A 26,330-nucleotide genomic window follows, 5' to 3' on the forward strand; every position below is an offset into this window, starting at 1 on the left:
GTGGAGGTTCTGTTCCGGCTCCATTTATCTTTGGATATTTCCCCCAAAGATTCAAGGTTCCATACCTCCTACCTTGCAAAAGTAGTCTTTTTTTCTGCTTGTGGAAATCCAGATAAATCTTCTTACATCTCAGGTTGAATTTGTGTGTGATCAGAATGTTTTGATCGATATCCAGCTAAATTCAAGGGACTGGACGAAATGAGGTTCCCTACTCTGTTGCCATCTTGCCCCCACACTCTCTAATTCTTTTTATTCAAAATGTTATATGGAAAGGATAAACATGATAGGTGGAATTTGGTTTCTATCATATAAAATTTAATCAAGTTAAATAGGGAAAATTCACATTAAAGTTTGTTCCACTTAAAAATGTAATTAACTGTGGTACTTGGGTGGCTCCATTAGTTATGTAACCAGCTCTTGATTTTAGCTCAGCTCATGATCTCAGGGTGGTGAGATCAAGCCTCATGTCAAGCTCCCTGCTGGGTGTGCAACCTGCTTAAGATTTTCTCTCTCCTTCTCTTTCTCTCTCCTTCTCCTTCCCCCCGCACCCTTGTGGTCTTTCTCTCTCTCTCAAAAAAATAATTAATTGCTGGCTTGCATGTATGGGTAAAATGTGGGGATAACAGCAGGATAATACTCTCTACAAACAACTTGAAAAATTAGCGAATTGAATGAGAATCTTATATTGAAAAATTTAAAAAGCTGCAGAGTTAATATTGACTTGCTGTACTAGATTAGTGATTCAATGAATATTTTATTTCCAGGGACATGTGATGATTCTGGCAAGAGGCTTGGCCCAAGCAGAGGGATACAAACCATATGAGACTCTGGACTCTGGGAAAGAGGGTTACAGAAAGGGAAGTGGATAGGGGGATTGGAATAACTAGGTGATAGGTTTTAAAAAGGGCACGTGATATGATGAGCACTGGGTGTTATATTCAGCTAATGAATCATTGAATATTATATCAAAAACTAATAATGTACTGTACCTTGGCTAATTAAATTTTAATTAAAAATTATTTTAATACCACTGAATTGTTGAACACTACATCAAAAACAGATGATGTAATATATGCTGACTAACTACATAATAATAATTTTAAAATACACAATTAAAGAGTAGTTGTTTTTACCAAGTAAGGTGAAGATTTAAAGTGAAAGAGCTCCAATAATGTCCTTGTTGATTTTTTCCTGGCCTTCATAAAGATTAATGATAGAGAAACCAACTCCCCTGCTCTAGTCAACAGTGGCCAAAGTCTCTTACTTGAGCAGCTCAGAATTATAGTGGATTTACTTGGTGGAAATTCCTGATAATTTTAATGGATTTTTTGTGGTAGAACTTGGGTATTACTTTTTGGCTTAGATTTTTCCTGTTTAACATTTTGTTTTTTATACTGGCCATGGAGCTAACAACTCAACCAGTAGTGAGAGAGTTACTAGCAATTATTAAGCTCACAGGCTGAGACATGTGAGAAACAGTATGTGGATATCCTGATATCTGTGCAGTTGCAAGGCCATAAATTCCTTCAAATCCCTGAAATTCTCCAAAGCAAAGAAAAATTTTTTTTGTGCAATTTGCTCTTCTAATGGTTTCTTGTTCATGCAAGACCATTAATCTAAAAAAGCAGCCTCCAAATAGCACATTTTTGCATTTATCACCTACAAGTGTTTTGTGCCCACATTTTTTCAACTCTAAATGACAGGAGAAGATGGGTTAAGAATTTATCTCACAAAGTCATGCAATTTCCCACCTGAAAGGAAGGACTATGTAAGGTTTTTTCACACTTGGAACAAACTACTTCAAGGCCAAAAATATCCATGATGCTGATAGCAATGTGAGGAGATCAGAGTCCACAGGGCCAGTTGGGGATCTTCAATCCCTCAGTTTGATTCAATCCTGGCAACAAATCCAAGAAATCAAGAGATATCTGGTAAATTCAGTTTATGATCCCTAGGATTTAGTGTGTCCTAAGGGTCTAAACAGTGCAGGTAATCCAAAAACGTGGAAGGTGGATAGTTCCTGAGTTCTTACCTGGAACAACTATTATAATATAATTATAATTATAATATATAATTCTGTGGACTGACATTTATTTAATGCATGGAACATCTTGGAGAAAGCAAACATGCTGATTGTAAATATCAGCAGTAGCTTTTTACATAGACAGGTTATATATAGTTTGGGGGCATGGGATGCAAAAGTAAAAATCAGCTGCTCTCAACATCCTTGGGAAATTAATTATGCTAGACTATAAAAAATTGTAGAAGTAGCAGATATACCCAATCCTTACTCTAAACAAGGTATATATGTTGATTCAGGAAGTTGGTGTGAGAATGTTTCACTTAACTTTCTACTATATGCTGTGATTTTGAAAATAATAATATACACAATAAAAGCAGGAAAAAAAGCCATTCTTCAGAAGGTGCGTGTGTGTGTGTGTGTGTGTGTGTGTGTGCCTTCATTCACACTCAAAACAGCATATAAATATTTGGATTAAATATTGTCTTTATGGTCATGTGAGGTCTTTATTACCATCATATAAAAGGAGAAGGGCAAAGTACTGGTTAGAGTACACTCCCTGATATTCCACGTCCTTATGTCACTCTCACGTTCCTGTTTGTTGCACTACAGAAAGGAAGACAACTGAATGCTGAGTGAAGCTTCTGAGTAATGGGTTTCAGTATTTCAGAGGGGGTTCAAGAGGAGAAGTTAGCTGTCCAGTGTTTCCCAAGAAACTAATATTTTGGGGTTGGTGATTAAGCAAGGTGAGTGAAAAGAGATTTATACAGTGGGGAAAAATGTCAGAGTTGGTGTGTGTGTGTGTGTGTGTTCATGAAGAAGCTGAGAAATGTCAATAGGGACAGGAGAAAGTGTCTCCATATAATGTCTTTCCCCCTCATGATTAGTATATATTTGTTCTAACTAGATCCTTTCTCTAGTTAGAAAATATTAAGGATTTTTCTAAAATAAAAAGCTGTACTCCTCTCCACCCTTAGATACTAGGTGTTCATCCTATTCTCTCTGGTTCTTAGAAATTATGTAGCTTTATCCTGTTTATGATAGACCATTCCGTGGTCCTTATATTTTTCCTTAGATCCCTTATTTCACCTATCACTGCCTTTACAGAAGAAAATTTGTTTTCTGTCAGATTAGAACATTCTGAATCTCTTTATTCCCTGGGCCCTCTCTCCAATCTAAATCTCTCACTCAAAACCCACTCATGCATTCACTCAGGCAAATTAAGATCTTCTTTATATCTTCTAGCTTTTCACACCTCCTTCAGGAAAATGGGGGTGACAGAAGTCTTGTAATCAGGCAGGACTTCCTGAAGTCTCCTGAATTGGGGCTAATGAATGATATTCCCTTTCTCAAAGTGCACATCTGATCCAGAACAGAAGCTCCTTCCAACCCCAACTTTGTCCTCAATTTACCACCATAGGCTAAGCCTGGATAGCAATTTTGACCTATATCCCTAGGAAATCGTAGAGGTCAGCTTCCTGAGGAAAACTACCTGAGTAATGGTTTTTCTGTTTGTTTGCAGGAAAGAAGTAAAGAAAAACACTGTTAAGCATACAGGAGTCATCTTTGGTCTCTGGGATTCCATATTTCACATCTTGTAGCATAATGACTAAATTGTCCAAGATGATGTTAACTGCCCTTCTAATCATGGTGCTATTTTTTTTAAATCAAGTCACTCTTGAGAAAGTCACCAGAGAAAATGGTAAGTTTATAAATGATTGATGCTATAGATCTTGATATTTTGGGGATCATGACCTGAACTGAAAGCAGATGCTTAACCTACTGAGTAACCTAGGCATCACATGGACTGTCATGTTTTTATTTTCATGTGCTTCTATGTAGTTTTTAATTTCTTCTTTGAATTATGGTTAACCCATTCATTCTTTCACAAGATGTTCTTTAACCTCCATGTATCTGTCCTCTTTCCAAATTTTTTCTTGTGGTTGACTTTAAGTTTCATAACCCTGTGGTCTAAAAACATGCCATAGTATCATCTCGGTCTTTTTGTACTTGTTGATGACTGATTTGCGACCCAGAATGTGATCTATTCTAGAGAATGCTATATGTGTACTCAAAAAAATATGTATTCTGCTGCTTTAGGACAAAATGTCTGAATATCTATATCTATCTATATCTATTTCTATAGATATTATACATTTTTATAGATATTTCTATACATATTTATATAGGCATAGAAATAGATATAGATAGATATAGATCCATCTGGTCCAGTGTGTAGTTCAATACTATTGTTTCCTTGTTGATTTTCTGCTTAGATGATCTGACCATTGATGTAAGTGGGGTGTTAAAGTCCCCTACTATTATTGTTTTATTAGCAATGAGTTTATGTTTGCTATTCATTGATTTACATATTTGGGTTCTTCCGTATTGGGGGCATAAACACTTAAAATCGTTAGATCTTCTTATGGACAGACCCCTTAATTATGATATACTGCCATTCATCATCTCTTGTTACAGTATTTGGTTTAAAATCTAGTTTGATATAAGAATGGGTACTCCAGCTTTTTGTCACCCATTATCATGAGAGATGGTTCTCCGTCCCCTCACTTTCAATCTGAAGGTGAGTTTAGGTCTAAAATAAATGCCTTAGGGTGTCTGAGTGTCTCAGTCAGTTAAGATTCCAATTCTTGATTTCAGCTCAGATCATGATCTCAGGGTTCTGGAATCGAGTCATGCGTTGGACTTCATCCTCAGTGGCAAGTTTGCTGGAGGATTTCTCTCCCTCAACCTCTGCCCCTTCTTCCTCTCTCTCTTAAATAAATAAGTCTTTAAAAGATTAGAATAAAATAAAATAAATAAAATAAAATAGTCTCTTGTAGGCAGCATATAGATTTTTTTTAATCCATTTTGATACCCCTTGTTTTTTGATTGGAGCATTTATTCTATTTACATTCAGAGTGATTATTGATAGATATGTATTTAGTTACATTATATTATCTGTAAATTTTGTGTTCCTTGTGATGTTTTCTGTTCCTTTCTAGTCTTCATTGCTTTTGGTCTTTCTTTCCCACTCAAAGGATCCCTTTTAATATTTCTTGCAGGGCTGTTTAGGGGTCGTGAAGCCCTTTGTTTTTGTTTGTCTTGGAAACTCTATCTCTCCTTTTGAGTGAAAGCCTTACTGGATAAAGTATTCTTGGCTGTGAATTTTTTCCCATTCAGCACATTGGGCCACTGTCTTTTGGCCTACATGGACAGATCTTTTACGTACGTGAATTGTCCTCCCTTGCAGGTTGAGGACTTTTATCCTCTGTGCTCATTTGAGGTTTCCTTCCTTGTCTGTGTATTCTGAGAATATGACTATGATAAGTCTTGATGTGGGTTGGCTTTTGTTGAATTTTATGGGAGTTCTCTGTGTCTCTTGGATTTTGATATCCATTTCCTTCCCCACAATTAGGGAACTTCTCAGCAATCATTTGCTCAAATAAACACCCTGCCCCTTCTTCTGTCTCTTATTCTTCTGGAACTTATATGACATTCGTGTTATTACACTTTGAGGATTTGCTGAGTTCCTTAGGTCTATCTTCTTGATCCAATACTTTTCTTTCCCTCTTCTTTTCAGCTTCATTATTTTCAATACTTGTATCATCTATATCACTGATTCATTCCTGTGCTTCATCTATCCTTGTTGTCATTGTATTCAGTCAGTTTTGCATCTCAGTTATAGCATTTTTAATCTTGGCTTAACTAGTTTTTCATTCTTTCATCTCTGCAGTAAGAGATTCTCTAGTATCTTATATGCTAATCCAGCTAGCATCCTTATGATTGATGTTTTAAATATTGTTTCAGGCAGTTGCTTATATCAATTTTGATTAAATCCTTGGTCATTACTCCTTTATGTTTTTTCTTTTTGGGTGAATTCCCCCATCTTGTCATTTTTGTCTAGGTCACTGTGTGTGTGTGTGTACATGTGTGTGTGTGTGTGTGTGTGTGTGTGTGTGTATGTGTGTGTGTGTTAAGAAAGCCTGTTATATTTCTGCTCCTGAGAGTAATGGCTATATTGAGAAGAGGTCCTATATTTTCTTGGGCTTCAGAAGGTTTTTCAGAGTGTGCAATCTGGTGTTGTGTTTTGACTATTCTTTCCCTCAGGCCAGTCTTCTGCAGAGTTTCTCCTTTCCTGCTGTGGGGACTCTTTGGACTTTGCCCTGTGTGTAGCAAGTTTGAACTGGATGTGGTTGGGCCTCCCATTAAAGGAAGCTAGATCCTACAGTGCCTGAGTGACTCAGTCAGTTAAGCATCTGTCTTTGTCTCAGGTTATGATATTGATATCAGGTACTGGGATTGAGCCTCGCATAGGGATTCCTGGTCAATATGGAACCTGTTTCTCCCTTTCCTTCTGCTCCCTACTCCCTTGCTTGCTTGCTTTCCTGCCTTTTCTCTCTCAAGAAAATACGTAAAATATTAAAAAAAAAAAAGTAAGCTAGATCCTATTCCCTCTGGAGGTGAAGCTTTGCAGTCCTGTATGGTCAGTTTGCACCTGCCACTCTTCAGGAGGCCCTCTCAGAAGAGCAAACAATCTCCCCTCTTGTACTGCCAGCTTCTGTCAGATCCCCACCTTCACCCTGTTAGGGTCCAAACTGTCTGCCTGCCAGGTGGCACAGTACTCTTGTATTTTATCTCAGGCCATTAGGTTGGGTTTCAAAACTCCAAATTTTAGGTACCAGCACAGCAATGACCTGCACTGATCCTCTGGGGTTTGGTGTTACTGCACTCTGGCTGTTGCCGGTTTGTCCCAGAAAAGCAATTGCAGGACTACTCAGTGGTTAAAAGTTTATGGTATAGTGCTGCAAAAAGCAAGCACAAAGGTTTGCTGCCCTCATCATGTATCTTTGTTTCTATAGTAGTGATCAAAGTAGAATGTTGGTGCCCACCAGATCCCAAATCCCTGAAGCGGTTGTGCCATGACTTCTAAAGTCACTCCAGTAATTGGAACTGTTTCTTGTCGCATGAACCATGGGATTATCAGACCACACTGCCTCCTCCCAGGACTCTAGCTCTGCTTCCCCACAAAAGCACCACAAAGAATGCCAGGAATGACCCTGGTGATGGTGTGAACTTCTAAAACTTCATATTTTGAGCCCTCCCTCCTGCTTATAAAAATAGTTGTGGACAGTGCCTCTCCTTTTCACAGTCAATGGTTTTGGGAAATAATTTTTCATCTGCATTCCCTGAAAATTTCTTTAACTCTCCCTTTCTCTCTTTCTGTCTCCCTCCTTTTTCCATGATCAGGGCTACCTCTCATCCACAGCACCTACAGTTCTTTTACCCCCCTAATCAACTCTCTGTAGTTTCTACTTTCATTGATGTTGCCATTTTTTCCTTCTAGATGTGAAATTTGTTCTCTAAGTTCTCAGATTGATTTCTTGGGTGTTCAGAATGGCTTGATATTTATCTAATTGTATTCATAATGGGCATTTTAATTGACATTTATAGTTGTAAGATAATTTTCTAGATACATAATATAATATGAAAGGTGTGGGGAAGTGTTTCATGTGATTCATAGGCTTACATGTGACTCATAAGCCTTCTTCAATTCTGGAATTTATATTTCATGTTTTCTCTGGAGTTTTTCTTCATTTGCTAATGTCACATTTGATAAGTATGAAGATATATTGACAGTTTCTAAAAAATTATTATCAAGAGTTTGATCAAAGGATCAAATTAAATTATGAAGATTGAGAGGAAGAAACTATCAGAATATAAGAATCGAATTATGGCAGATTTAAATCATTGAAACCAAAATGAGAAAGAGTTGTAACAAATGAAATTCCTCAAACATGACATCAAATGCAGACATATCCAAAAAAGTGAAATATAGAAATAAAGTTTGATAAAGCAAATAGAAAAAAAATCTCATTTTATGAGTTTAAAGTGATAACTATGATTTAATTAGAGTGCAAATTATATGGGAAAAATGAATGCTAATTAATGATAATCTTAAAGATGTTTATTTGTAGGAAGAAATATAATAATATCAAAAAAGATTTAAAAGGTCATTTGTTGAATGAAAGATATGCAGTCATGAGAGGAAAAGAGAGAGAGGGAGAGGAGTATGTACAAGAAGAATTTTTAAAAAATAAATCATAAATCAGTATTTCACTGGATATTGGAGAGATAACAAGTGGAAAATGCATAGGTAGTTATTCACATCATAACTATAACAAAGAGTTTAAAATGATTAGTATAATACTCTAAGGAATTAAAACATATTGAATTTCTTTTTCTATGAAAAGAAAGGCTTATATTTTGAAAATGAAGTAGGGGATTGAATAAGGAAATGAGGAAATTGAGGATTTACTTATATAACTATACATATTTATAGAGTTTCTTATCTAAATTTATTTTTAAAATTAAGGTTATTGAGGTATAATCTACACATGATAAATGTGCCTGTTTCATATGTTCTGTTCAATGACTTTTGACAAAATATATATACTTATGTTACTGCTCACAAAAACATGAAATAATATTTCTGTTATATTAAATGTTTCTTAGGGGTTCTGTTTGAAGTAGGTGATATAAGGGAACCCTAATCTCACTTCCTCCAGGCACAAACTGAATCTAAGCTACACATGGAAAAATTTCCTCTGAAAAAAACAAATTCAGTGACTACTATGCATCCAAACAGAGAAGATCCTCACTAAACAAGTAGAAGAGAAACAATGGGAAACAATGTCACCCTAAACCCCACCACCAACATGGCAACCCACAGTTGAAAGGGAACTCAAAACCTAGAGCTTCTTCCTAAGAGGTAAAAGTTGGAACACCACATCAGGCACCATATACTTTTAAGATCTGCATCTGAAAGATGAGTCTTTGGACACTAGCAGGGCTCACAACCATGATACATATCAGGCTATAGTGATCCGAGAAGTAAGTCTTAATGTTTCACTCATTCACTCTAACTCACCCACCTCAGAGCACAGCATGGAATCAACCAATCAAGGGGTACCCATAATTTGCAAGGGAGAGGTTCATTTGCTTCTTTTGGAGCATTGGCCCAAAAGGCAGGCATCTGATTAGACAATTGGGTGACTGCTGTGGTGCGGTCTAAGGATAGAGATTGGCCCAGGCAACATCTTTGAGCTCTCCCTATGTCTTCCTCAACTAGTGGGAGCATTATTTTCTCAAATATTAGGTGTTATATTTTTTTAAGTTTTTCTCTCTATTTCTTTTTTCAAATTCCTTTCCCAGTGAACACATGTCTACTCTTTCTCTCTGCCTTACTCTAGCCAATGGGCACCATGTCTTACCCTTCTTCTCTTCCTCACTCTAGCTAGTGAGCATCATCTTCACAATCTTTCTTTCCCACACTCCAGATCACCAGTCTCTCCTGAAAAGGAGGTTTTTTTTTTTTCTCTTAAGATTTATTTATTTATTGTTATATAAAGAACATGCACAAGCAGGAGGGGTAGAGGGAGAGGAAGAATTCCAAGCAGGCTCTGCACTGAGTGTGGAAACTGATGTAGGGCCCAATTTCATGAACCTGAGGTCATGACCTGAGCTGAAACCAAACGTCAGACACTTAGCTGACTGCACCACCCAGGCACCCCAAGGAGATTTCACATATGTTTGTTGATACAGGTTTTATTTCTGGTGCCACAGTTTTTGCAGCTACCATCCAGATTCTTCCCTTGAGTGTCTAGTTCTGGTGGTCAGGAGTTCCTTGGTCTCACAGGACTGTAACATTGGAGAAACAGTTCTTAGAAGACTTGCATATCCAGGACATTACACAAAGAGCAGATTGATACAGACTTCCACTCTTTCTATGAAAGAGGCCAATTGCTTCTCCTGGAGATATAGCCTGAAGGACAGCTTCAGATAGTAGATGCATTTAAAACTCTGTTGTGCTTTAGGGAATGTAGACCAGTGTACATTATTTCTCACTGTCCCTTTGTCTTCCTATAGCTCACCAATATTTCCAAGACAGGACCTATACCCTCATCTGGAGTCTTGATTTTTGAGACTGCCACCTAACAGACACCTGTAGATCACTGGGCACAAATTTTCGGTGGGATATATGTTTGTGTCCACAGGACTGTATGTATGTTCATACTTTATAAAAGTTGAAGAAAAACAGCTGCTGCCTGAGATTCTACATGCCAATCAGACTAAATCTAGGTGTTAACTATAGCCCTTCCTTTTGAAACACTGATAGGTGTTGGCACCCCCTTAACTACTGAGAGCCACTACAATAAAATCAACTTTTTAGACAATCACAAAGGTTTGAGAAACAAGATCTAAGGTGGAGTCAAATAACAACTTTTGTCATCTATATGAGAACACTCCTTCAAGAATGGGAGAGGTAAATGTTCCATCTAATACACAGAAAGCAGCACAGAAAGTCAAACTTAATGAAGAAACAGAGGAGTAAGTTACAAATGAACGAGATAATACTCAGGAAAAAAATCCTTAATGAAACAAAGATAGGTAATTTAACTGGTAGAGTTCAAAGTATGATTATCAAAATGCTCACCAACTTGAAGAAAAAATGGATTAACATAGTGAAAACATCCACATCCATATATATATGAAAGTCACAAATAGAAGTATTGGAGCCAAAGAATACAATAACTAAATGGAAAAATACACTAGAAGGAATGAACAACAGGCTAAAAGAAGAGGAATAAAAGATCAGTGAATTCCAAGACAGGGCAGTGGGACTTGTTCAAAGAGAGTAGAAGAAAGTAAGAAGAATGAAATAAGTGATCTAGTTTAAGGGACTTATGGCACAATAAGCAGAAGAAAACATTTACATTATAGGGATTCTAGAGAAGAGAGGAAATAAAGGGCAGAAAACCTAATGGCTGAAAATTTCCCTAACCCATAAAAGAAATAGACACCCAGATTCAGGAAGCCCAGAACTTCAAATACAATGAAATCAAAGAGGGGCACCTAGGTTAAGTGGTCAACTCTTGATTTTTGGTTCAGGTCACGACCTCAGAATTTTGGGATCGAGCCCTGCATTGGGTGCCATGCTCAATGAGGAGTTTGTTAGAAGTTTCCTTCTCTTCCTCTCCCTCTGCCCCTCCCTCCACTCATGCTATTTCTCTTTAAAATAAATAAATCAATCTAAAAAAGAAAAAAAAACATGAATGCAAGGAGACTGACACAAAGACACATTATAATTAAAGTGCCAAAAACTAAAGACAGAGAAAAATATTAAAAGCAGCAAGAAGAAAATCCCACCTTGCTATGTATAAGAGAATTCCCATTGGAGTATCAGCATTTCTTAGCAGAAACTTGAAAGACAGACGTGAGTGGCATGATACATTCAAAATGCTGAAAACAAAACAAAACAAAACAAAAACAAAACAAAACAAAACTTTTTACCAGGAAACTCTATTCAGCAAAGTTATCATTCAGAATTGAAAGAGAGTTAAACAATTTTCCAGACAAGGAAAAGCTTAAGGAGATCATCGTCACTACACTTGACATAAAAGAAATATTAAAGGGACTTGTTCAAACCAAAAAAGGGGTCAATAATCACTACAATAATAACCACAACATCAAACATATGAAAGCATAAATCTCATTAGTAAATACCCAACTTGCATACTGCAACCCACCACTCCTTCCAGTCAGGCCTATCTGCTGGCTTGTAGGTCCCTTCCCCAAAAATCCTGGGGCAAACCTTGCTGACACTTGTTTCCTTACCTCCTGTGGACAGCACACACACCTTTTTAAGACTGCACCTTCCACCCACATATGCATTGCAAAGTGACCCTGGCCATGCTGGTCTCCAGGGTATCTGTGCATCTCCTGTGGAAAAGGACCAAGACCACCTTGGTAAAAGTGTGTGCCCCACCCACTACTTTAAAGAGTAAGAGACATACCTGACTTTCCCAATACACAGAAAGAGAGAATTAGGCAAAAAAGGAGACAGACGAACATATCCCATGTGAAAGTACATGGAAAAATCACTTCAAGCAACCTAAGTGAAATGGAGACAAGTAATATGCCTGAAAGAGAATTTTAAAAAAGAATGATTATAGATAGTCACTTGCATTGAGAAAAAAATGGAGAACATCAGCAAGACCTTTTACACAGGGATACAAAAGAGCCAATCAAAGGTGAAGAACACAATAACTGAAATTAAAAATACACTACATGGAATAAATAGCAGGCTATAGGAAGAAGAAAAGCAAATGAGCAACCTGGAGGACAGAGAAATGTAAAGTATCTTGAGCATATAAGGGAAAAATGTTATGCAAATGGGAATAATGTTAGGGAACTCACTGACTCCATCAATCATAATATTTCAATTATAAGGATCTTAAGAAGAGAAAAGGGGAAAGGGGGGGGAAGAAATTTTATTTGAAGAAATGATAGCTGAAAACTTCCAGATTTGAGGAAATTCAGATCCAAGAGGCACAGAGATCCTCCAAAAAAATCAATCCAAGGAGGTCCACATCAAAACGCATAGTAATTAATGGCAAAAAACAATAAAGACAGAATTTAAATAGCAGTAAGAGAAAAAGAAAACAATTACACACAAAGGAAACCTTATGAGTTATCAGTGAAATTTTGAATGGAAACTTTGCAGCCCAGAAGGGAGTGGCATGACCTATTCAATGAGCTGAAAGGAAAAAAAAAAATCTGAAAGCAAGAATTCTCTATCCAGCATGGCTATCATTTAATATAAAAGGAGAGATAATGAGTTTCCCACACAAATAAAAGTTAAAGAAATTTATGAGCAATTAAACCAGCCAATCACAAATGTTAAATGGGACTCTGGGTGGAAGAGAAAGACTATTCCTAAGAGTGAGGAAAGTAGAAACCACAGAAGCAGTAAAAATAGGTATACTGACAAAAATCAGTGAGGGGAATCACAAAATAAAAGGATATGAAGTATGACACCATATACTTAAAACATGGGGAGAAGAGGAGTAAAGAATGGGTTCTCACATAATTGACCATCAACTTAAGAAAGACTGCTATATACAGAAGATGTTATAGACAGACCACAGATCAAAAACTAGTAATAGATGGGAAAAAAGAAAGAAAGAAATAATTAAAGAGGAAAGAAAGAAAGAAAGAAAGAAAGAAAGAAAGAAAGAAAGAAAGAAAGAAATCCAAGTATATCACAATGAAAGCCAACTCAAGATAAGAGGAGTGCAAAGGAAGTAAGGAGCAGAGCAACCACAAAAACGAACACAAAACAAATAACAAATTGGTAATAAACACATGCCTATCAATAATTAATTTGAATGTAATTGGACTAAATTCTCTAATCAAAAGGCATAGGTGATGGAATGGATAAAAAAGACTAATATATATTCTGTCTACCAGAGACTCACTTCAGACCTAAAGACATGCTCAGATTGAAAGTGAGGAAATGGAAGAAGAATCAATGAAACAAGATGGGATTGGGAGGGAGACAAACCATAAGTGACTCTTAATCTCACAAAACAAACTGAGGGTTGCTGGGGGGAGAGGGGTTGGGAGAAGGGGGTGGGTTATGGACATTGGGGAGGGTATGTGCTTTGGTGAGTGCTGTGAAGTGTGTAAACCTGGCGATTCACAAACCTGTACCTCTGGGGATAAAAATATATGTTTATAAAAAATAAAAAACTTAAAAAAAAAAGAAAGTGAGGAAATGGAGAACACTTATCATTTAAATGAATATGAAAAAGGAAGAAGGGAAGTAACACTTTTATCATACAAAACTGATTTTAAAACAAACACCATAACAAGAGACAAAGGACACTATATAGGCATTAAAAGGACAATCAAACAAGAAGACATCACAAAGGAAAATATTTATGCACCCAACAAGGGAGTACCCAATTACACAGAACACTTAATAACAAATATGAAGTAACTAACCACTAGTAATACAATTGTATTGGGGAACTTTACTCCACTTACATAAATGGACAGATCATGTAAACAAAAAATAAACAAGGAAATTGTGACTTTGAATGACATTGGGCCAGATGGATTTACGAGATATATTCAGAACATTCCATCCTAAAATGGCAGAATACACATCCCTTTCAAGTGCATATGGAATATTCTCTAAAATAGATCACATTTTAGGCCACAAAAGAAACCTTTAAAATTCCAAAAATACCAGTTATACAATGCATCTTTTTTTACTACAACACTATGAAACTAGAAATCAACAAGAAAAAATCTGGAAAGAGCACAGATACATGAAATTAAATAAACATGTTACTGAACAATGAATGGGGGCGCCTGGGTGGCTCAGTAGGTTAAGCCTCTGCCTTCTGCCCAGGTCATGATCCCAGGGTCCTGGGATCGAGCCCCGCATCAGGCTCTCTGCTCAGAAGGGAGCCTGCTTCCTCCTCTGTCTCTCTGCCTGCCTCTCTGCCTACTTGTGATCTCTCTCTGTGTCAAATAATAAAAATCTAAAAAAAAAAAAAAGATGTTCTTTAAAAAAAGCAAACAAACAAACAAACAAAAACAATGAATGGTTAACCAAGAAATCAAAGAGGAAATGAAAAAAAATATAAGGAGACAAAATGAAAATAGAAGAATCCAAAATCTTTGAGATGCACTGGAAGTGGTTGTAAGAGGGAAGTTTATAGCAATATAGGTCTTCCTTAAGAAGCAAGAAAGTGTTTAAATAAACAATCTAACTTTACCCCTAAAGGAGTTAGTAAAGGACAAACTAAACCCAAAACTAACAAAAGGAATAAAATAATACAGATGAGAACAGAAATAAGTGATACAGAAATAAATGATATAGAAATTTAAAAAATAGAACTAATCAGTGAAATCTGGAGCTGGTTCTTTGATCAATAAAATTGATAAATGTTTAGTCAGAGTCATCACAAAGAGAGAGACATCTTAAATAAACAAAATCAGAAATTAAAGAGAAGGAATAATAACTTATATCACAGAAATACAAAGATTGTAATAGACTATTATTAAAAAAAATTATGTGTCACCAAACTGGACAACCTAGAAGAAATGGGTAAATTCCTAGAAATACACAACCTATCAAAATTGAAGCAGAAGGAAATAACAAAATTTGAATGAACCAATTACTAGCAATAAAATTGAATAAGTAATTAAAAAAAAAACTCATAACAAAGGTCCAGGAACAGCTGGCTTCACAGGTGAATTCTACCACACATTTTATGAAGAGTAAATACCTATTCTTTTCAAAAATTTCAAAAATAGAAAAGGAAGGAAAACTTCCAAGTTCATTCTATGAGGCCCACATTACATTGATACCAAAACCACTGAAGCACACAACAACAACAACAACAACAAAACACAACTACAGGCTAATAACTCTGATGAACATGGATGCAAAAATTCTCAACAAAATACCAGCAAATCAAATCCAACAATACATTAAAAAAAAAAAAATCATGGGATCAAGTGAGATTTATTTCTGGGATGCAAACGTGGTTTGATATTTGCATATCAATCAATGTGATACCTCACATCATTATGAAAAGATATAAAAACATTTGATCATCTCAGTAGATGCAGGAAAAGTATTTGACATAGTACAACATTTATTAATAATAAAACCCCTCAACAATATAGGGTTAAAGGGAACATACCTCAACATAATGAAGCCTATCTAAGCAAACATGGGAATGTTTGGGAAACATGGGAAAAAAACAGAATTTTCCCCCCAAGGTCAGGAACAAGACAAGGATATCCACTCTCACCATCTTTATTCAACATAGTACAGGAAGTCCTAGCTCCAGGAATCAGAAAACAAAAAGAAATAAAATGCATCCAAGTTAATAAGGAAGAAGAAAAACATTCACTATTTGCAGATGACAGATACTATATATACAAAACCCTAAAGACTCCACTGAAAAACTACTAGAACTGATAAATGAACTCAGTAAATTTGCTGAATACAAAATCAATGTACAAAAATCCATTGCACTTCTATACAGTAATAATGAAGAAGCAGAAAGAGAAAGTCACGGAACAATCTGATTTATAATTGCACCAGAAATTATAAGATACCTAGGAATAAACCTAACCAAAAAGGGGAAAGACTTGAAAAATATGAAACATTGATGAAAAAATGATGATGACACAAACAAATAGAAAGAAACTCCATGCTCATGGACTGGAAGAACAAATATTATTAAAATGTCCATACTACCCAAAGTAATCTATAAACTTAATGCAATTTCTATCAAAATACCAACACTATTTTTGACAGAACTAGAACAAACAATCTTAAAATTTGTATGGAACCACAAAAGATCTGGAATATCCCAAATATTTTTTACAAAGAAAAGCAAAACTGAAGCTATCATAATTCCAGACTTCAAGTCATATTAAAAGCTATGATTCAAACAGTACTGGATTAAAAATAGACACAAAGATCAATATACCAGGATAGAAAAACCCAGAAATTAAGTCAAATATAAAAATTTAAGTCATTAATTTAATTTAATTATTCAAGTTATTATTTAATATTAAGTAAATCAATAAATTAATTTAATTTAAATATTTAATTTAATTAATATTTATAAATTAAATTATTTATTTTATTTAAAAATTAAAAAATAAATTAAATCCACAATTATATGGTCAATTGATCTTCAATGAAAGACAAAAGAATATGTACTAAGAAAAAATAAATCCCTTCAAAATATGTTGGGAACACTGGTCAGCTACATGGAAAATAATGAAACTGAACTACTTTCTCACATATTTTTACAAAAATAAGTTCAGAATGGGTCAAGGTCCTAAATGTGAGACCAGAAACCAAAAAAATCCCAGAAAAGAGCATAATTTTTCTGACATCAGTTGTAACAACATTTAACATGTTTAACAACATTTAACATGTATCTTAGCCTCTGCTGAGGAAAGCAAACATAAATCTTTAGAATTACCTTATAATAAGAAGCCTATGCACAGTGGAGGAAACAATCAACAAAACTAAAAGTCAGTCTTCAGAATGGGAGAAGACATTTGCAAATGACATATCTGATAATGGTTTAGTATCCAAAAAATTATAAAGAACTTTTACAACTCAACACCAAAAACCAAATCAGTTTAAAAACTGGACAGGAAACATGATCAGACATTTCTCTGAAGACATCCAGATAGCCAACATACACATAAAAAGATGCTCAAAATCACTCATCACCAGGGAACTGTAACTAAAACCACAATGAGATATCACCTCACATCTGTCAGAATGGCTAAAATAAAAAACAGAAGAAACAGCAAGTGTTGGTGAGTATGTGGAGAAATATGAGCTCTTGTGAACTGTTGGTGGAATGCAAACTGGAGCAGCCACTGTGGAAGATGGCACGGAGATTCCTCAAAAACATAAAAATGTAATTACCATATGATCCAGTAATTGCACTACCAGGTATTTACTCAAAGTAAACAAAAACAATTCAAAGAGATACATGCACCCTTTTTAAAAAAATTTTTTATTTTTTATAAACATATATTTTTATCCCCAGGGGTACAGGTCTGTGAGTCGCCAGGTTTACACACTTCACAGCACTCACCAAAGCACATACCCTCCCCAATGTCCATAACCCCACTCCCCTTCTCCCAACCCCCTCCCCCCAGCAACCCTCAGTTTGTTTTGTGAGATTAAGAGTCACTTATGGTTTGTCTCCCTCCCAATCCCATCTTGTTTCATTGATTCTTCTCCCACCCACTTAAGCCCCCATGTTGCATCACCACTTCCTCATGCTTAGCGAAATAAGTCATGCACCCTTTTTTAATAGCAGTATTATTTACACTAAGATATGGAAAAGAGGGAATGAATGGAAGTGGAATTGAAAAAGATAATGAAATCCTGACATTTGCAACACCATGGATAGATCTAGAAAGCGTGATTTTAAGCAAAATAAACTATTTGGTGAAAGACAAATGCCATATACAAATACTTCTATGTGGAATTTAAGAAATAAAACAAATGAACAAATGAAAAAGAAAAGAGGAAACCAAAAAACAGATTTTTAACCATAGGGAACAAAGCGACGTTTAGCAGAGGGCAGGTGGGCGGGGGGGATGAGTGAAATAGGTGAAAGATATTGAATACACTCATCTAGATGAGCATTGAGTAATACATGGAGTTGTTGAATCACTACATTGTATAATAAAGTAAATATAACACTATATACTAACCACACTAAAATAACATTTTTAAAAATTACATAAGTGCTACAAACTAAGTGATAAGGAGTCTATTTAAAGTATACTATTTTAATAAAATCACTAATATATAAATAAAAAAACCTCACTAGTAAAAGTAAACATATAGTAATGGTAGTGTAATAATCACTTATAATGCTAGTATGAAGGTTAAGAGACAAAAGTAATGTCAACTAAACTAGAACAATTAATTTAAAAATACATATTATACAAAGATACAAATGTACCATCAAAAACAAAAAAAGAGTAAAACGTAGAAATTTGGAACATGTTCAAACTTAGTTGTTATCAACTTAAAGTAGACTGTTACAGACAAATTCTATGTGTTAACCTCATTGTAACCACAAAGTGAAATCTATAGCGAATATACAAAAAATAAAGGAATTTAAGCATACCACTAAAAAAGCCATCAAGCCACAAAGAAAGTGAGCAAGATAGAAGACAAAGAACTGTAAAACAGCTAGGAAGAAATTAATAAAGTGTCAGTCAGTACAAACCTATCAATAATTATGTTAAATTTAAATGGACTAAATTCTCTAATCAAAGCACTTCAAGTTACTGAATGGATAAATAACAAGGCCCATCTATATGCTGCCTTAAAGAGACTCACTGCAAATAAGGACAGACATGGGCTGAAAGTTGAGAGATGGAAAGATATAGTCCATGTGAATGGAAAGCAAAATAAAGCTAGGGTAGGTACTCTTGTATTAGACTAAATAGACTTTAAACAAAGACTACAAGAAGATCAAGGGTCATTAGTAATGATGACGGGGTCACCCTAACAAGACAATATAACATTTGTGAACCCTTAGGTGCCCAACATAAGAGTGCAGATATATACTAAAATAAATATTAACAAACTAAAGAGAAATAAACAGCACTACAGTAATAATAGGGAAATTTAATACCCCACATACAATCAATAGATAAATCACCCAGGCAGAAAATAGATAAGAAAACATTCATCTTAAACTATGTGTTAGACCAAATGACCTTAGCAAAAGAAAATTTTTGTGTTAATAATAGAGTTTATGGAATAAATGATATGAACCCTCTTCAAAAGATGCCTTCAGAGAGTCTGGAAAATTACTAAAATATAAAATTAAATTCCAGATATGAGTAAAATTATATGGCATTTGTCTTTCTCTTACTGACTTATTTCACTTCACATGATATACTCTAACTCCCTCCATGTTATTTCAAATGGAAAGATTTTTTTTTTTTAAGATTTTACTTATTGAACAGAGAGAGAAAGCATGTGTGCACACATGCACAAGCAGGGGGAGCAGCAGGCAGAGGCAGAGGGAGAAGCAGGCTCCTCACTGTGCAGAGAGCCCAACATGCGGCTCAATCCCAGGGCCCTGGAACCATGAACAAGCCAAAGCCAAACACTTAACAAACTGAACCACCTAGGCACCCTGATTTCATTCTTTCTGATGACTAAGTAGTATTCCATTGTGTATATACCGCATTTTCTTTATTTATTCATTAGTCAATGGACATTTAGATTCTTTGTGTAGTTTGGCTATTGTTGATAATCGTGCTATAAACATCAGGTGCAGGTACCCCTTTGAATCTATATTTTTGTATTCTTTGGGCAATTGCTGGATCTTAGGGTAGTTCTATTTTCAACTTTTTGGGGAACCACCATATTGTTCTCCAAGGTGACTATACCAGTTTGCTTTCTCACTAACAGTACATACTTGCCACTACCTCCTGCTTCTTGTGTTGTTAATTGTTAATTTTAGCCATTCTGAACAACAGGATGAGGCAAAGAGAGGGCAAGAAACCATGAGACTCCTAATGATAAAGAACAAACTGAGGGTTGATGGAGGGGGTGAGTGGGAGTTGGGTTAGATAGATGATGGATATTAAAGAGGATACTTGTTATGATGAGCACTGGGTATTGCATGTAAGTGATAAATTACTGAATTCTACTTCTGAAACCAATATCATACTGTATTTAAATCAAATCTGAAAAAAAGAATTTAAATCAAAATCTGAAAAAAACAAAAAGAAACAAACAAAACCCCATGATGAATTTTGTGTATATTTATCGAATAGAAAAAAATAAATAAAAGACAAAATTACACAATATGAAAAGTCACTATATTATCCCAGGTTTTTGAAAGACTAAGTTCAATATATGTGTATTTAATTGGAAACTTATGACTTGAAAACAATTACCAATTCATTGACTTCTTTGCCATGAAAAATAGAAGCAAGAAAAGCAAAACCAAAAAAAAAAAAAAAAAAAGAAAGGTGTGGTTCCTGGAGGGGGATTAAAGCCCACCATGAAAGATGATCTGGCAGATTATGATGGTTGTGATAGAAGATGTGTACAAGACCATGAAGACTTCATGTGACATTTTATCTTCTCCTGATGTCTTTCCAGTTGCCCACATTCCTTCAACATGTAGCACAACTTCCTTTCCTTTCAATTCTCTCAAGTGCTACAATCAGAAGTACAGTAATTTTTGTGCTGGTTATTTAACTTCTTGATATTTAGGTGCTAATGTGTAAATGAGGAAACTTGGCTCTTGTTGCCAAGGAGTTAAAACTGGGAATATCAGTTGCTACTAAATCATAGTTCAAAAGGTAAACCTAACAATGTTGTCATTGTTGCTATCTGATTCCATAGTTGCAGTCACTGAATTGGACATAAAGTTTGCAACATGACAAAAATTGTGTAGTATTTCCCAGCAACATTTAGTAATAGAGCCTCAACCATACCTCCTTGAACTACTTCATAACTTGCCAAGAAAAGTCGTTTGCAAGAAGGGCATATGGTGTGCACCTAATATTAAAATTCCTTTGTCATGAAGAAATGAAAAATACATTGTAAAGAAGACTGTTTATCTCAGAGTGAAGATACAACAGCTGAAAACCACTGGCTTGGTATTTAAAAATTAAATGACCAAAACACTCAATGTTGGAGCTGATGAAGATAAACCTCTCCATTATTGCATTGCATTATAAGTTTTAGAATATTTTGAATGCATATATTGACTAGTTTCTGTTTATCAGACTGTTCTATTGATGGAGTACTTCAAATGGGGGAATCTCTTTTTCTGTTTAATTTCCCTGACTTAAGTGTCTGAGAAACAATTCTCATTTATTCTCCTAGGCTTCAATGGAATGACTTTAACAGGGTTTTGGAATTTCCTTTCTTATGAAACATGCTCAGCCAACTGTACCACTTGACTACATTTTGATCAACTGTTATGTTTAACAATTATGGCATCTCCAATGTCTTATAAAGCAACTAGCATAATAAAATCAGTATTGTGAGAAAAAAAAAAAAAGGAAGTTCAGGATGTGAGGACAATCTGGCTGCAATATCTCTTACCCCATTGATCACCAAGGTTGATTTGGCTGATCTAGCTGGCTAAGCTTCCTCCTTCACCACTTCATGTGCCTCCCTCCCAAAGATGCATTCTCAGTTAAGGACAGCCTTCTCTGAAAGAAGAGGACCATTCTTTGGACAAGGGTATGAGTAGTTGTTGACTCCTGCAAGAACCTCCAAACAAGCTCTCAAGGTCCATTTGTTGGAAAATGTAAGCTTCTAAGACTCCAGACACATGCAAATGAGGTGTTGCTGTATGTAGCAGTCTGCCTTTCTTAAGGGGGTGAGGGGGAGAAAGTTTATGGTGCTAAACACCTAACACAAAAACCAACAGAAATCTCACATAAAGTACCTAACTTTAGACCTCAAAGAACAAGAAGAACAAACAAAGCCCAAAGTTAGTAGAAGGAAAGAAATGAAAATGATCAGAGTAAAAGTAAATAAAATCGAGACCAAAATAAAATAGAAAATAGCAGTGAAATTAAGAGCTTGTTTTTGAAAAGATAAACAAAATAGACAAACTTTAGTGAGACTCACTAATAAAAAAGTGGAGTCAAATAAATACCAGAAATGATGGCTGAAATGTTTGATCTGATACCACAGAAATACAAAGGATCATATGCAACTACTATGAACAATTGCATGTCAACAAATTGAACAAGTCAGAAGTAAATTCCTACATACATACAACTGGGTCATGAAGAAAGAAAGCCTGAACCTATTATTGGTAAGGAGAATGAGTAAGTAGAAAAAGAAGAAGAAGAAGATAGAGAAGAAAGGAAGAAGGAGGAGGAGGAGGGGGAAAAAAAAAAAAAACCTCCTAAGAAACAAAGGCCCAGGATCAGATGGCTTTATGGATGAATTCTAGCTAACATTTAAAGAAGAATTAATAGCAATCTTCCTCAAACTCTTCTAAAAAGTAGGAGAGTAAGGAATATTTCCAAAATCATTTTATAAGGCCAACATCAGCCTGGTCTTGAAAAACTAGATGAAGGATAGCCCAAATTACAGGCTGATATCCCCGATGAACATATATGTAAAAACCCTCAACAAAATATTAACAAACAGAATTCAGTAATACATTAAAAAGATGATTCACCATGACCAAGTGGGATTTATTCCAGGGATGCAAAGATGGCTCAGCACTCACTAATTAATCAGTATGATACACCACATTAATAAAAGGAAGGAGAAAATCATATAGTCATGTTAACAGATGCAGAAAGAACATTTGACAAAATTCAACATCTATTTATGATAAAAAAAGTTTCAAAAAAATGAGTAGAGGAAATGGATCTTAATATAATAAAGTCCATATATGACAAGTCCATAATAACATCATATTCAATGGTCAAAAACTGAAATCTTTTCCTCTAAGATAAGATACAAGACAAGGATGTTCATTATCACTACTTTTATTCAACATAGTATTAAAATTTCTACCCAGAGCAACTGGGCAGGAAAAATTAATAAAAATTGAGAAGGGAGTTGAGGGAAATTGGAAGGGGAGGTGAACTATGAGAGACTATGGACTCTGAAAAACAATCTGAGGGTTTTGAAGGAGTGGGGGGTGGGAAGTTGGGGGAACCAGGTGATGGGTATTGGAGAGGGCATGGATTGCATGGAGCACTGGGTGTGGTGCAAAAACAATGAATACTGTTACGCTGAAAATAAATTAAAAAAATTAAAAAAATATTGGAAAGAAAACTGTCATTATGTGCAGATGACATTATACTGCATCTAGAAAACCCTAAAGACTACAAAAATAAACAAACAAACAAACAACAAACCTATTAGAACCAGAGTCAATGAACTAATTCAGTAGTGTTGTAGGATACAAAATCAACATACAAAAATCCGTTGTACATTAATATCTTACTATCAGAAAGAAATTAAGAAGACAATCCCATTTCTGATTACATAAAAAACCATATACTTGGGAATCCATTTAAGCAAAGAACTGAAAGACCTTTAAACGAAGAACCATAAGACATTGGTGAAAGAAATTGAAAAAGACACAAATACATGGAAAGATATTTTGTGCTCATAGACTGGAAGAATTAATATTGTTAAAATATCCATGCTGCTCAAGTATCTACAGGTTTAATGCAATCCCTATTAAAATTCCAATAGCATTTTCCTCAGAAATAAAAGAAACAATCCTAAAATCAGTATGGAATCAGAAAAGGCCTTAAACAGCCAGAGCATTACTGAGAAAGAAGAAAGCTAGAAGCAATGCACTCCCTGATTTTAAATATCAAGCAATATAGTATGTGCATAAAAACAGTCACATAGATCAATGGAACAGAATAGAGAACCAAGAATTAAATCCATATATGTTGTAAATTACTTTAAGACAAAGGAGTCAAGAATATACTATGGGGAAAGAAGTTTGTTCAAAAAATTGTGCTGAGAAAACTGACAGCCATATGCAGAAGAATGGAACAAGAACACTACCTTATTCTGTACACAAAAAATAATTCAAAATGTATTAAAGACTTGAAACCATAAAACTCCTAGGAAAAAACATAGACAGCTCTCTGACATCCAACTTCTTCTTCTTTTTTTTTTTTTTTAAAGATTTTTATCCATTTGACAGAGAGAGAGAAATCACAAGTAGGCAGAGAGGCAGGCAGAAAGCAGGTTCCCCGTGGAGCAGAGATCCCGACGCGGGGCTCGATCCCAGGACCCTGGGATCACGACCCCAGCCGAAGGCAGAGGCTTCAACCCGCCGAGCCACCCAGGTGCCCCAACATCCAACTTCTTTTTTGTTTATTTGCTTGTTTAGTTTTTACCCAAAAGCAAAGACATAAAAAGTAAAGTAAACAAGTGGAACAAAGAGACCCAGCATGGCAAAGAAAAAAATTAAAATGAAAAGAAACCTACTGAATAAGATTAAATTTTTGTAAATGGTATATTTGATAAGAGGCTAATATCCAAATTATATAAAGAACTCATGCAAAACAAGAACAAAAGGATCTGAATCTGAGGATCTGAATAGATATTTTTCTAAAGAAGATATCCAAGTGGTTTACAGGTACAGAAAAGATATTAAATATCACTAATCATCAGGAAAATACAATCAAAACCACAATGAAATATCACCTCACATGCTTTAGAATGGCTATCGTCAAGAACACAATAGTTAATGAGTATTGATGAGATTATAGAATAAAGGAAACATTTGTACATTATTGATGGGAATGCTAATTGGCTCAGCCAGTATGAAAAACAATATGGAACCCCTTAAAAATTAAAATAGGACTACTGTACAACTGAATAATACCACTCTGGACATTTATCAAAATAATACAGTAATTCAAAAAATTTATTTTGATATAATCCCAATTGTTCATTTTTGCTTTTGTTTCCCTTGCCTCAGGAGACATACCTAGAAAGAGGTTGCTACAGCCAATGTCAAAGCAGTTACTGCCTGTGTTCTTATCTAGGATTTTTATGGTCTCATTTAACACATTCAGGTCTTTAATCCATTTTGAGTTTCTTTTTGTTTATGGTGTAATAAAGTGGTCCAGTTTCTTTCTTTTCCATGTTCCTGTCTAGTTTTCCCAGCACCGTTTGTTGAAGACACTGTCTTTTCTCCCATTGGATATTCTTTCCTCCTTTGTTGAAGATTAATTGACCAAATACTTGTGGGTTCATTTCTGGGTTTTACATTCTGTTATATTGATCTATGTTATGTATTTTTGTGCCAGTATCATACTGTTTTGATTACTACGGCTTTTTAATATAACTTGAAGTCAAGAGTTGTGATGTCTCCAGATTTGCTTTTCTTTTTCAAGATTGCTTTGGCTGCTTGGTGTCCTTTGTGGTTCCATGTAAATTTTAATATTGTTTGTTCTAACTCTGTGAAAAATGCTGGTGACATTTAACAGGGGTTGCATTAAATCTGTAAATTGTTATGGGTAGTGCAGACATTTTAACAATATTTGTTCTTTCAATCCATGTGTGTGGAGTGTTTTTCCATTTCTTTGTATCATCCTCAATTTCTTTAATTGATGTTATAGTTTTCAGAGTACAGATCTTTCACCTCTTTAGTTAGGTTTAGTCCTAAGTATCTTATTGTTTTTGGTGGAATTGTAAATGGGATTAATTTCTTAATTTATCTTTCTGGGGCTTCATTATTTGTGTATAGAAAAAAAGCTTCTGTGCAGCAAAGAGAAGAATAAACAAAACAAAAAAATAACATATAGAATGGGAGAAGATATTTGCAAATGACATCCTTTGTAGGTCATAACCTGATAAAGGGATAAATAACCTGATAAAGGGTTAGTATTCAAAATATATAAAGAATTTATAAAATTTAACAACCCAAAGATGAATAAGTAAATCATTAAATTAAAATTGGGAAATTAATTTCATTTCAATTAAAAATGGGCAGAGGCCATGAACAGACGTTTTTCCACAGAAGACATCCAGAAAACCAACAAACACTTGAAGAGATCCTTAACATGACTTATCATCAGGAAAATATAAATCAAAACTACAATGAGATATCACCTCACACCTTTCAGGATGGCTGACAAGGATGTGGAGAAAGGGGAACCCTCCTGCAATGGGAGTTTCAGAGAATGCAAACAGTGTCTTCACTGTATAAAATAATATAGAGGTTACTCAAAAAGTTAAAAACAGAACTACTCTATGATCCAGTAATCACATTACTGGGTACTTGCCCCCAAAATACAAAAACACTTACATAAGGGAGACATGTTTAGAGTAGCATTATCTACAATAGCCAAATTATGGAACCATTCCAAGTGTCCATCAACTGATGGATGAATAAAGAATATGTGGCAT

The 26,330-nt window shown here is 35.2% G+C and overlaps 1 protein-coding gene across 8 annotated transcripts in view; it reads left to right on the plus strand.

Annotated features, from left to right (window-relative positions):
- The first annotated feature begins 2,583 nt into the window (after positions 1-2,583).
- Positions 2,584-26,330, plus strand: part of LOC131834293 (butyrophilin subfamily 1 member A1-like) — a 93,260-nt gene continuing 69,513 nt past the window's right edge. For all 8 annotated transcript variants that reach the window (XM_059178757.1, XM_059178758.1, XM_059178759.1 and 5 more), the window contains exons 1-2: positions 2,584-2,766; positions 3,543-3,722. In XM_059178757.1, coding sequence (XP_059034740.1) covers positions 3,626-3,722 — 97 coding nt within the window. In that variant the 5' untranslated portion in view covers positions 2,584-2,766; positions 3,543-3,625. The remainder of the gene's footprint in view (positions 2,767-3,542; positions 3,723-26,330) is intronic.

Source organism: Mustela lutreola, chromosome 6 (assembly GCF_030435805.1).
Source record: "Mustela lutreola isolate mMusLut2 chromosome 6, mMusLut2.pri, whole genome shotgun sequence".
In the NCBI taxonomy this organism is placed as follows: domain Eukaryota; kingdom Metazoa; phylum Chordata; class Mammalia; order Carnivora; family Mustelidae; genus Mustela; species Mustela lutreola.